The 14,209-nt window shown below is 37.5% G+C and overlaps 1 protein-coding gene across 1 annotated transcript in view; it reads left to right on the top strand.

Moving 5' to 3' along the window:
- Positions 1-739: 739 nt before the first annotated feature.
- The window catches only part of ANGPT1 (angiopoietin 1), a 175,627-nt gene continuing 162,157 nt past the window's right edge, over positions 740-14,209 (top strand). The window contains exon 1 of the mRNA XM_075085607.1: positions 740-1,456. Coding sequence (XP_074941708.1) covers positions 1,160-1,456 — 297 coding nt within the window. The 5' untranslated portion in view covers positions 740-1,159. The remainder of the gene's footprint in view (positions 1,457-14,209) is intronic.

Here is a 14,209-nt window from a genome sequence, read left to right as displayed (position 1 = left end):
ACCAAAGGCATTATTTAAGTATAAGATAGTTTCTTAAATAGTTACCACAGTCTTTTTCTGAGGAAGTTGCCCTCGAAAAAGTTTCTACATATAATGAGAGGTGCCTGTATAACCCATGCAGGCTTGCAAATTGGAAGAAGTGTTTTGCATCTGATAATAACACAGTAGTACATAAGACAATCTGGAATAGTTCAGCCACCATCCCTTCTGCTTTATAATTAGTTACCTTAATTTAGATCGCAAACATAGAAAATTATTATCCTTCTGAATTGCTGTTTCCTATTTCTATTTGGCAGCCTTATTTTCATTATATGCTGTAAAAAATCTCTCTGCAAACTCTCTTAAAGAAACACAATAGTCTTAGAAAAGTAGCTAAAGCATGTGAGGGTTAAACATAACTTTTTTTCCCATAAGTGTCATTTGCCTGACTTAGAATTCTTTAATAGATACTGAGCAGCGCAGAACTGAAAGTATTTTTAATTTCAGTGCTTTGTATATTTACAGAGGGATTACAACAAACTTCCACACTTTATCTACATTTTAATAGGTCAGTGTGAACATATGAAGTGTATTAAGGTGGACTGCCTTACTTATTAAACTTATGTGAATTCGTCAAAAGCTCTAAGCAGTTGTGTGCAATAGGGGCTGGAAAGCCATGCATGATTGAGGTCATGCATCCAGCCAGTTTGTAAGATGATCCCTCTGTACCGAGCCATCAGCCATCCTTAGCATAGGGGCGCACTCATACACGCATTCCTGTCAAGTCATCTTGTGAAAGGCAGCTTGCTTCCAGCTTGGCTTGAAAGTGCAACCTTAATAAAACTCACTGAAGTCTGAGAGAAAATAGCAGTTCTGCAGCAGATAGTGTAGGGGAAAGAGACTGGGATATGCATATGCAGCTGACTAAAGCAGGCTACATGCTGGACTGTAACAGGGAGGAAACAATAAATCTTAACTACTATGCAATAAATATTCCCAATTTAAACTAAGGAAGCTATCCTCATAGTGAAATTAAAAAAATAACCGTTTATCCAAGCTTGATTTCTAAAGCGCACTTCTCCAGTCCTTTTTCCAAAGACTTTAAGGGAAATTAAGAACAAATTTAAAGAAAGAGGAAGAAAAAGTTTTTCTTAAAGTAGGAAAGGAAAGTAATAATAACATGTCAGTTTTCCTTTCCTTTGCTTTCCTGGCAGCGGTCCTTGCTCATATAGGCTGTAATAACCAGCGTCGGGGTCCAGAAGCCAGTGGGAGAAGATTTAACCGGATTCAGCATGGGCAGTGCACCTATACTTTCATTCTGCCAGAACAGGATGGGAACTGTCGTGAAAGCACGACAGACCAGTACAACACAAATGCTCTTCAGAGAGATGCTCCTCACGTGGAACAGGATTTCTCTTCCCAGAAACTGCAACATCTGGAACATGTGATGGAAAATTACACTCAGTGGCTGCAAAAAGTAAGTTTCTTTTTTCATTTCTCACTGAAAGGTTTTTTTTTGGTGATGCTTATGCTGTTCAATGTTTTCATTAGTTTCTGTGAGAACCAAGGTAACAAGGATTGATCTAGTTCGTGGCTGTGTAGGGGAGAAATGTTTCAGCCAGTGTGCACCCTTCTTAGTGACACTGCTCTTGGGAGCAGAATTTTCTTCATGTTACCAAAAGATGCAACTTCTTAAAGCTTTATCTCAAGAGACCATGGATGTTTGTGAGCCAGAGAACACAAAAATTCTCTAGAGACTATAATGACAGAATGTACTAAGTACTCCTATAAACTCCACTTCTAGTTCACAGCTCCAGATCAGATGCCATGCAGGGTACCTGCTACTCTGACAGCAAAAGGGAGCATTTAAACAAATCAGCATTTAAAGGCAATGGTTTAAGAATATCATTGTTCCCCCGTAAATAGATCCTGTAATACTATTCTACCCAGCTAATTGCTGGAAAGAAAGAAGAAAGTGTATAGGCATTCACACTCCTAAAACATTGCAGTAAAACTTTTTAACTCTGTAGATTACACTGTACTCGAAACAGCCTGTTTTAATTTGTGTGTGTATATGTGCATTCTTTCATAGAAAGGGAAAAATGGGTTTGAAGGTGTTGCAGTAACTTAGCAGAAGTAATTACTTTTAAGAATTTGTGCAATAGATCTAAATTTCTAATGAACTTTTCCATATTTTATGTATGAGCTGAAGTCTGGGCCTGAAAAGACTTAAATATATGAATAATTTCACTCATAAGTGCAGTCCCATTCACCTTAACAGGATTACTCACGTGTGTAAAATTACATACCATGCAGGATCTTGTCCGTGCCTTAGTAATGAAAATGCCTTGGGATAGCTGTCCAGTAAAAATAAATAAGCAAAGAGTCTTTGTATATAGTTATTTACAATATTCCCATTCTCACACTGACATTTTGACATGGCAAAACTTAGAAAACTGAGAAAATGAGTGACGCAACTAGTCATGTAAGATGGCAAAAGAAAACTGCTGTATGTACGCGTTTGAGAGACACAAGATTTAACTCACACAAGAGTTAAGAATGAATATCAGTAAAAATCTAGTGAATACTCTACTAGGTGGGCTAAAACTTCATGTTAGCATAGTTACTGTTACCTATCTCATTTACAAGTCTTGTTTCATCCAGACAGTATACAAGACTAATATGTTAAAAAGCATATACAGCCACCCCCTTCCTCCAAACCTTACTAAAATCTTTAGAGAGGATTTCCTGATCTCTTCATAAATTAATTGTGCTTTTTGCATATCTGGCTCTAGCAAGAGAGAAAAGACTCTGTCCAGTAAACATGTGTCTATGAAACAAAATATAACCAAGCATTCCTTTGTTAGACTACTTTCCTAATTTTTTAATATCTTGGTCTGCTTTGGGGAATATAATGCTGGAAATGAGGGGATGTCTTTTGTAGCAAAAAGCATTTCTTAAGAAAATTTTTTACTGTACCTTGGGAGACTGAGGCAAGCACTAAAAAGAAGAAAGTTATCTGTGTTTGTGCACACATGATTTTACTTGAACAAATTGCCTGCTGAATCATGCTTATAAGACTTCACTTATTCTGTGTTTGTCCACTAGAGACTGAACTAAGATCACTGTTTCACTGTGAAGTGAACATGAAGAAATATGAGTCTCTGGAGTGTGAATGTCTCAGTTAGGGTTAGTCCCCTCACACTTTGGAGGGAAGTGATTAAACAGGTAGAAGCCTAATGAAAGGGCTTTATATCTGAGGACTGTTTTCTTCTGCAGTGATTGTAAAACTGGCTATGGGCAGAACCATCCCCCTCCTCCCTTCCTTCCCAGCCCCCGACCCTCTGCTCCCAGGGGTTTACATAAAACTAGGATTGTGCATGTATCCCCATGTGTCAGTTTTCCCTGGAATAAAAGGACCTGTTTCTCTGAGTGATGGAGTACGGCTCACTCTGAACAAATGAGGCTGATGCAGCTCTGTTATAGCATCTCTGAATACTGAATTTGCTTTGTTCCTGTTGCCATCACAAAGTATCTCAGCCATAACTCATTTCCTTTCAAAACAAGCATAACGCTTAGGTATAATGAATATATTATGTAGATATCTTGCATCTTATTTTTATACTCTGCATTTATTATTTCCCCCAGATTTTTAATATCAAATATAACTGCTGCTACACTAAAGAGCATTTTACAATGCACCTGCTGTGAACAAAGTAAAGAATGATTAATGGTTATAGGTCTATGACTGGAAGTGAATAATTATAATAAGAAATAATGTTTATGAATTTGAGATATATTCTGACTTATATAAAGGAAGTCTATTTATTTCTTCAGGTAATATATGTAACTTCCATTAAAATTGTACGTAGGTAATGTTTGGCAGTGTGAATTATTTTCTCAGCACAAACACTAGCATGCAATATTGGAAGAGTACTTATTAAGAAATCTTGTAAGAATCATGGTTTGCTTAACTCTGTACTATTATAATTTTAAAATCTTTTTCCTTGATATATAAACTAGCAGATTTCTAGAAGCAAAACAAATATTCTTTTCAAAAAAAAAAAAGACTACATTTTTATGCTTAAAACCAAAACTGCATCTTTGATGACCTGCAAGCTTGATTGCAGATAAAAATGGTTTTGCCTGGGGAGCCAATTACAGTCAATTAAGTCCCAGCCTTGTCCATTAGCATTTGCATATCTATAGTCAGTGAAACAGGGATTGGTTGGCAAACCAGGGACCCTGCAAAATGCTCTGTGCAGAAACAACTTGGAAGAAGATGACTTGGTAAACATTTTTAGAGATTTCCTAGAACTGTTTATTTTAATACTGGATAACTTTCCCCATTGTTTAAGCTTGGGTTTCATTTCTGCAATATGTTTATATTAATAGTTCAAAACAAACAGTTCATCACATTTTCTTTCTTGCAGTAACTGACTGGCCCACGTGATACTGTTTGGTATTTAATTGCAGTGCCTAAGTATTGCCAAAGAGGAGTTACATGAAATGTTATCATCATGTCTTGCTTGGGAACTTTCTGTTAGTCAGCTTGCTGATCTTATGGTATTGATGGATTCAGTATACATTCAGGATAGCTATACAGATGAGTGTTTCATATACTTATCCCTCAGTCCAAATAGCAGTAATAATTGTTATTACAGTAGTAAGTGAATTTTACGTGATCCACTCTTTCTTTTTTTCTGATCATTACCTAAGCAGAATACCATAAAATTTAAAATGAAACCTTAATAATAGTATACTATAAGAAGCTAACACAGATGTACAAGTTTGAGTTGAAAGTGAACCACAACCATTCTGGTCAGCCAGTGTCCAAACTTAGATTTTTTTCTCTTTTCTCTGCAAATATTGATGGCACCACTGCACTTAAACCAAATAAAGAAGCTTCAACTCACTTCCCTTTCCCTTCAAAGTGCTTGTGCTGTCACCATCTATAACCAAAGTATAAAATGATGAGTTGAATTCAGTCATTAAAGGAAGAAATTATAAGCAATTTTTCTGGGGTGTCTGTAGCCATTTGATAGTCTGCTTTAAAGTTTATTCTTACTGTGGTTCTGATGTATTATTTGTCTATGGCGTTCTCTGTGCTTTCTTTTGACTTCCTTATTTTGCAGAAGTAATATTGCAAGTGCTCATTTGGGTTTTAAACATGTAAGGAATCTAGGTTTTGATGCGGACTAGTCATTATATAGAAGAAACTGGGTTTTGGAAAGTCTGGTGTCTGTCACTGTATGGTGTGGCATCATTGAAAGTCTGCCCCTCTCTGCTGTCTCTACCAGCAGGGCCTAGCACTGCAGTGAAACAGTAATAATTCGCTTATTTGTGTGGAGTGGCTGGATTTTGCCTTGGATTTTATATGGCTTGATGAAGATGGGAAAATTCCTTACATGACACTCTTGCTGTGAAGCTCTGTGAAAGTGACAGAGCCTGCCCTGAAGAGGACAGTTCTAAAAAGCTGTCATAATATCCTATGAGGCAAATTTATATTCATATAAAGATGGAGGTGGCCATAGTGTGTATAAACTTTTGTCACATTAAGAAACCCATTTTCCCTAGTTGAACTATTACCAGATATAGTAAAAATTCCATTTTAATCATGGTTATGTATTTTGTAACAGAACATGTCACCTTAAAGTCCACATAATATTTGGATGTTAAGTGCAACCAGGAGATCCATGATGAGCTCCTGTTAATTCTCACAAATAAAAGCACGCCATTAGATTTGGAACCTGCCATTCTGCTTGTACGAGCGTTACTACTGGGGCTGTGTAAGGAATGGCTTTCCAGTAAATCCCTCATTTTCAAGGTGGACAAGGGCTAAAAGGAAACTGTGAGAAAGCTTTGTCAAAACCTGGCCACAAGCCTTCTGTTTGGCATCCAGCTTGAACCTGGATTTCTTGTCTAGACCCAGAGGCTGTTTAGTATTCTAGGTGTTCTTTTTTCTTTGGAGTCAATGAATTCTCACATTCAAAGCACAGCCTCATCTTAGTAACACTTGAAGTGCAGTTCCCACAAACAAGCTGCAAAACAAATGGTGGGATTCAAATTGGTTGGATCTAAATTAGTGGGACAACTTATATAGCATGTACTACTCAGTGGGTAAGTATATACAAAAGCCAAATTTAAGGAGCAAAAATAAGTTAATGGAAACAAACTGGTTCTAAGAAAATTCACGTTTGAGTGTAAAACCAAAATTGCGTATTTACCTCAAAAAAATCTCTCGGCGAATAATATGCATGCATTTCAAAGCTTTATTAATCAAACTGCTGAAGTCCTTGGGATATTCTGAGACACCCACAAGAAAGAGGCAAGACTTCAAATGTGGAAATGCCTGAAAGCTTTATATTATTGGGGGATAACCTATTTGGAATTTTTACTTTTTTAAGAAGCAAAAGAATCAGAGTAGACTGAAGGGCAGTCTCACATGTTGCCACATTTGGTAGCAAGTTACTTAAAAAAAATATTTCCCATGGTTGGACAGAAGGTTTTGTCATAATGCGCAGTAGAACCTGAATGTGTTTATTTCCAGTGATGACAGCTGTAATTAGGAACTTTTTGGTAACAATAAAGTATTACACTTATTAGTCATCAGAACTGTCCAACCAACATGCCCAGTGGGAGATCTCCTTTGGAGCACTGAGAGCTTTTCTAAATGAAACTGATATAAAGTAAATGGCATGTCATTTTGAGGGTGCTGAGAACTCATCGTTCCCATTCCCTTCTGTGGTTTGGAAGCAGTCTCTACTTCACAGTGCTGGGTGCCTTGGAAAAAAAAAAAGAAAAAAAGACAGCCCATGTGGGAAAAGTACAAAGCTGGGTATTTTAGGCCTGCATCATCCCCCCCCAAACTTCTGGCCAAAACCCAGAGATACCCAAGATAGGTTTTTCTTTGTAGTGGGGAATCTCTCAGTGCTGTGTCAAGAGACAGTAGCAAGCCCAGAGGAAGAGCCAAACATCTGAACTGTCCTGTGGGAGTCCCTGCTTCTCTTCCTTGACTCCAGGGAAATCCTGAGCAGCTCACTTCCTGATTTAAGTGTCTGTGTTAAGTGGGAAGGATTTAAGCTTTACTTCTGTCCAGGGATGTAGCACAGACTTCCCTTGTGACTGAAAGGAAATAATAAAATTTAAGTATTCCTTTTTTTCCCATTTCTAACACAAATATAATACCAGTATGCAGTTTCACAAGGATGTTGGGAGGCTTAATATGGTTTTTTGGTGTTGCTTTTGGAATCCTTTTGGTGGAAGGTATTTTGTACTGTTAACAGTTTATGTAATTCTTCTAATGTTTACAGAAAGCTATGTGAGATTAAAAAATATTTTGGAAGTAAATTAGTTGTAAAATTAGTAACTAAAATATTTAAAAAAAAAATAAGCAGATAAATACAATCAATATGAATCTATAATGTTAATTTTGCAAGTAGCAGTGGAATAAATGGATTATATATATCCTGCTAACAGTGAGAATGGTCCTCACTCTTGCAGCATTCTTAAAACCCGTTGAACAGCTGCTGCTCTAATCTGTGTTCATCTAAGGTGAATAGGACTGTAGCTTAGTCTTACATGGATTCTCAGGAAAAGCAGTGAGGAATGGTTAGTTTTTCAGAGGTATTCTTATGAGAAAATTTGAATAAATTTGTGATTATCAAAACTGGGCTCACTGGTGTGATTTGTTGCAAGCATATTCTGAAAGGTGAAGATACTTAACAACCTGCCTGCGTTCACCTCTACTTACAGTTCAGCTTAGTTCAGTTCTCTCCTCTGTATTTGCAGTAAAATGCAACCAAAGGACAGCTAGTAAAAGACGACCTTCTAGAACCCGTATCATGGTTTTAGCTGTGCTGCAAACCTCATCTTCAGCACCAGCAGCTCAGGTGCCTTGAATAAACAGTGCTGGTGTAAAAGTCTTCCCAGTAGCATAAGGATTTCCTCTCTTGTTAAAGGGTTGAAGTTTGATCAGGAAAAGGAAATTGAAATAGTTTCATATTTCATAGGAAGTGTTATTTTTCTTATGAAACAAGCTGTAGTTTAACACAAGGTTATTCTTGTGTAACCACGTGTGCATATTTTAGACCATGTTATGAAACACCAGGGTGGTGAATATTCACTTGGTAGGGTAACTTAGAAATGCCTTATATTGTTGCACATTTGCACCACATTCTCATTAATGATCCTGCACAAAGATCAAGCTTTACTTTTCATTAAGTCATTTCTAAACCGGGATAAGTATTCTACTTGCACTAGTATATACTTGCACCAGTTTAATTATTCCTGTTTAAAACTGATGCAAGGCAAACTAGTGCAACTTCCTTGTCTAAACAAGACCTAACAGTGGGGCTACACTCAACATCAAAGAAATATATGGGTACAGTCAAAGGAAGACAGGTGTAGGGTCAGCTGGAAAGATGCTCAAGTTGCATGTTTCTACATTTCTATTATTTGCTTTCAGAGTAAAAACAAACCAACCAAACAAGAAAAAATTGGATTAAGATAATTCTATAATTACTCAGAGGAAGTCATATAGAAAACCAGTATTCTAAGCCATGGAGCAACATGATTGAAAGAAACCTCTAATATTCCCTTGACTTCTAGGAACAGCAAAGAAAAAAAACAGGAAAAAATCCAGAAAGAAAAGGGTAATAGTTAGCAAACAATGCTAGTTTTATGGTGGAATAGGTGTGTCTTTAGCAAAAGTACTTTAAAGGTCTACTATATGGTAGTACATGGTTAGTCATATGATCTGTGTTACTATTCATGTCTTAAAAGAGATAGTAGTAGGCTGAAAGTGCAGATACAATCTTGCTGTTGGAAAATCTGGGTTGAAGATCCATGAGTAAAAAGTGGCTGATCAAAAATTCTGTAAGGAGTCTGCAGAAATCTTTTCCCATGGACACCTCGCCCCAGCGCGCACACATGTGTGTGCATATATAGACACATGTATGCATTTAGATGTTTGGCGCATTTGGTGTTAAAGTATATGGAAGTGTGCTTCTAAGTGTTGTATCTTAAATCAATTCTCATGTTTTATACCTACTAACCTGCTGTAAGTCTGTTTTTCTCCTGGAATTGACCTGTTAGCTCAAAAAAACTAGAAGAATTGGTAGCAAGACAAAACCTTGTGTAGTGTTGTTGCAGTTTAGTCCTAGTCAGCAACTAAGCACCACGCAGCCACTCACTCACTCCCCTCACCCCGCTGGGATGGGGGAGAGAATCAGAAGAGCAAAAGTAAGAAAACTTGTGGCTTGACATAATAACAGTTTAAGAATTAAAATAAAATAGCAGCAGCAGTAGTAGTAGTAGTAATAATAACAATAATAATAATAAATATAATGAAAAGGAAAATGAGAGAGAGAGAGGAGAAACTCCGGAAAAAAAACAAGTAATGCAACCACTCACCACCCGCCGACCGATGCTGCCAGTCCCTGAGCCGCCATCACCGCTTTTCCTGGCCAACTCCCCCCAGTTAATATACCGAGCATGACTTCATATGATATGGAATATCGCTCTGGCCAGTTTGGATCAGCTGTCCCAGCAGTGCCCCCTCCGTTCCCGGCTTCTTGTGCACCTGGCCGAGCATGGGAAGCTGGAAAAGACCTTGACTACTTAGCCACAACTAAAACATCAGTGTGTTATCAACATTATTCTCATACTAAATCCAAAACACAGCACTGTACCAGCTACAGTGAAGAAAATTAACTATTCCAGCCAAAACCATGACAATTAAACACACATTAATTCTGTGTAAACAAGTCCCCATGTTGTGTTGCTGATAAATTATAAGTGCTTTTGTGCTTTCCAGAAGGTATATGAAGCAAGAATTTTCATATATTCTAGAAAATATATTGGGCCTTTGTACTCCCCATCACAGACATGTTTGTATCCTTGCATGTGCATATGTTGCAAGGCACACTTGATTGTGCTTTGTGCAAGTATGGCATCTGCCTCTTTAATAGAACTTGGCATAACTAAATAGTTATAACTTTTTATCAGGTCTTCTGGGAATTTTTATTTGTTGGAGTAAATTCTTTCTATCTGTCATGTTTTGCCTAGTTGTCTTGTTGCAAATAATGTACCAGGTGATCCTTCTGCAATAGGAATGTATGGGAACAACCAAAATCCACTCGTTCCAGTTAGCAGAATTCCCTTCTGACTCTGTTCTGCCCAAGGATTTGTGTCCTGGCATTCTTTCTTCTCCTTCTGTATCAAGCAGGCAAATAGGCTTGAGAGATTACCCTAGAGATAGGATAAACTCTGAGCATCCCTACCAGGGAATTAAGACAAGACTAGAGAACTGTGGCAGAAAACCGGGAGTATGAGCAGACAACCCTAGAAGACAATCTGTCTCTTTTTGACTGCATGGCTTCTTTCACGCTACAGCATAGATGATCAGATTGGTGCTAATCATTTTTGAATCTAAAAACTATTTCTGCTGCAGGCTGGTATGCCATTTATAGACTGATCCTGCTTTCTTTCACATCTAAACTTCCTTTAAAGGCTTTCTGCGTGCAAGAGAATTTTCTTGAAAGATACTATCTATGTTATGAAATTTCTGTCTTAGGGAAAACATTGTTTAGCAGGCCAGGCTTTTAGTTTCCTCATCCATGACCCACACCACCTAAACCTGCAGAAAGAACTTGCAAGATTTCAAAGAGAAAAGCACTTGTGTCATTTGAGTGCTCCTGCCCACTATTTTAAACGTTATAACAAACTTTCAGTCATTATCAAAGGCTCTCCAGCCTTCAAACCGGGGCTCTTACTTCCTGGCTGTAGGTGAAAAAAAAACTGACTCTCAATGTGTAAATTTACTATGTTGAGATGTATTTTAATATTTGATCTTTAATACAAATCCACAGAACATATTTTAAACACCCACAAAAATCAAAGGACAAGTCCTAGTACAGTCTCTAGAGATGTTTTTACCTTTATCTTCAGGGTTGTGGTAGACTTGCCTGCCCTTTGGATCATATTATTTATGAATGTTTTAAAGTTGTCAGCCTATGCTTGTAAAAGTTTACCTTTCTTCCTGAATCTCTTGTCTGCAAATGGGGTCTTCAACAGTGGAGATTTAGGAAAAAATGTTGTAGTTGTTGTTAAGTGATGATTTTGTAATTTTTTTTCCTAAGTATTGTATTGAATGAATTTTTAATTTGGATAAAACCATCTACGTCTCTATTTAAATGTGAAGATTTTCACTTTTGTACGTCCACTTTTGAATAGCTTTAGCAATAACTATCTTCTGGATGGTTTAGTTCACATGCAGAAGTCTTTTTCAGGAAAGAGAACTGTATTAAATAAATCTCTTTCTTAAAACTCTCCCATCAGCTCAGTGCGTGGGTAACAGTTAGGGTGTATAATAGGGTCATTTACATACCTTTCTCTTCTCTCTTCTGTATCATGCGTTTTTGCCTCAAGAAGACAAGGATCTTCAGATACTTATCTCACTATCACTGTCAGAGCACTAGTTCTCCTAAAAAACCTAATATCTTCTATGAAAGAACTGTGTAGAAATGACCTGATATTTCTGAAATCTCACAGAAAGACTTTGTACACAACCTGGTTCTCTGACGTCTCCTCCAACACCAAAGGACTCAATGAAGACTGCATTTGAAAATTGGGCCTTCATATGTAGATAAAAGTAGCTGAAATGAGGACTTAGGATCACTGCCATTATCAGTTAAGTATTAAGTATATTTATTTGTGTCATAGTTAAATATTTACCCTCTACAATCTTAATTCATCAGGAAATTCCTGTGTCTTTCCAGGCCACACCAGCAAGTCAACACAGTAACAGGCAGCCCCCAATCCCTGATGCCTTTGGTGCTGTGCCTGGAATTTTGAGGATCTACTTAGAGGGAAAATTGCTCAGAGAGTGACCTAATCTTTTTCTGAATAAACTATTCCCCTTTGTTCCTTGGCTAAAACTTCATACTTCACTCAGTGTGTGACTTACCATAGTAGAGATAAATGGTCAAGGGCCACCTATCTTTCCTGTGTCACTTCTATCCTGTTAATGGGAAAGGCCATCAATACTCTGCAAGAAAGTTTTTCTGTGTTACTATTTTTGCACAGAGGAGATATGGACTGCAAAATTCTTTATCACTTTAGCCTGTAAACTACAGAAGCAATGATTAAGGTTGTTTCTCTTCACATTTTTCTTGAATGATCCAGTTTGATCTTTTGGCTTTTCCAAGAATTCTGTCTGATGCAATAAATATCCTTTTGTATATTCCTCTGACATTGTTTACTTCCATGACATCACACAGCTCAACTGTTATGGCCTCTGCCTTCATGTCAGTTAATTATTTGAACCTGTTACGATACCAAAGTTCTGTGTAGGGAAGCATAAAAAAGACAACTGTATTTGCAGAGGCACACAAGGCAAGAGGAGTTTGCCAAGTACCAAAGGGTTATCATTAAAGGTGAAGGCTGATTACAGCAGAATCAATTCAATGATCATTGGTAAAAGATAAATTTTTATAGTTTGATCTGCTTGATGAGCCATTGCGTCAATCACTGTACAAAGTTATAATACATGGCTCTGTCTACAACTGAGAAGTATCCTGTTGAATGAGTGATTTCAAATCCTCATTGGCTGAGTTTTGCTGAGACAGCTGGCTTTGTTTCACACTCCACTGACTTCCCTGAAACCAGGGTATGAGTTGAGTTTCTGCATCTCACCTCACTGGCAAAATGCTTGCACCTCATTGTATGTTTACACATGCTGCTCTAAAGACACAATGTAATGCTTGGGTAAACTATGTGAAATATGTGTGATGAGTTTGTGGGTTGGGTAAATGGTAAATGCAATAAGAATATATGTAGCTTTTTCAAGTGCTTTTTTATGATATTGAATTCCATGAAATAGTTACGGGGCAGGTAACTCCCAAGAAAACTGAAGATGAGTTTGTAACTACACACTATTGCCTCTTGGAAAGGGTCATCTCAGAGAAAGTGTAAGGGGACCTGAAGAAAGATTGGAAAGGCTAAATATAAGGTGGAAGGTGGGGGTGGTGCTTCAGAGCAAGAAGTTTCTGTCTGAGATTGACAGAGGTTTTTCATTAAAAGTCTGATGGGAAGGGTGAAGGTTACTGTTGTAATCCATAAATTTGTCTGCTGCCCAAGGTATCAACATGTCACTAAAGCACACACAATAAGATAACTTGTCCTGCAGTGACAGAAAAATCTGAAAAATTACTCTGGTGTACAGCACTATGGTCAGTAAATGCCCTGAAACAATGTAGCTGTAAACTATGTAATGGCTGTGTGATCCTATAAAGATTGTAATACTACAAATTTCAGTAGCATTATAGTCTGCTGAAGAAAACTTCATCATAGCTAGGAATAATTTATTCAGAATAAGACTGCTTTCATAAAATAAACCCCAAACGAACAGAAAAATGATCTTTCTAAATTCAAGAAAAGTATAGGAATATGAGGCAAAGTAGATGTTCAGCAGCATGTTTTAATGCAGAAACCATGAAGTCTCCAAATGTTGATAGTTATTAAAGTATCTGAAATGCAGACAATCCCCACATGAAGTGTTGGGTAGAACCAGAGTGCCATGTGTGGTGGTGCAGGTGGTCACCAACATGTCACTTTTTTACCAGGAACGCTCTTGCAACTGTCAATAACAACCTTAAAAGTAATGCTTGTGTTTGCTGCATATACTTGAATGTTAAGTGAAGAAATAACTTGCTAGCATCAGGCAAGCACTATGGAGAGTCTGTGATGAGCTAGAGCTCAGAAATACTGGAAAGGCATTTGCCCAGATTTTTCAACTTCAGATTTTGCAAGATCTAAGGTCTTGACCCTGAAAATGCCAAGGAAACTGTTTTGAGTTGATGGTACTCAGAACTTTCTAGGAAACAGCTGGCACGCTATGAGCTTTATCCCTGTAAAATAAATTGTTTTCAGTTCAGCATTGGAGAGTGTTATCACAAGTATGTAGCTACTCTTTAGTAGACTTCCATGGGAGGTAGAACCAACTGGGAATTGCTTGGTTACTCTAAACAAGCACACATCTATTTTATAATTTTGGATCAGTGGATGGGAATGGGAAACTCAGAGACTTCCTGTTGAAGCCTTCCTGTAGAGAACAATGCCACAACAATTCAAAGAATCAAAAAAAGGTGAATTATAATTCCTTGCACAGTTCACATACGGGATCACCTTGGGTGCCTTTTTTGGCCAATGTGTTATAACCATGATGGCA

The sequence above is a fragment of the Phalacrocorax aristotelis genome, chromosome 2, assembly GCF_949628215.1.
Source record: "Phalacrocorax aristotelis chromosome 2, bGulAri2.1, whole genome shotgun sequence".
Lineage (NCBI taxonomy): Eukaryota > Metazoa > Chordata > Aves > Suliformes > Phalacrocoracidae > Phalacrocorax > Phalacrocorax aristotelis.
Note: the sequence above shows the minus strand (reverse complement) of the source record. Positions and strands in the feature narration are given on the sequence as shown.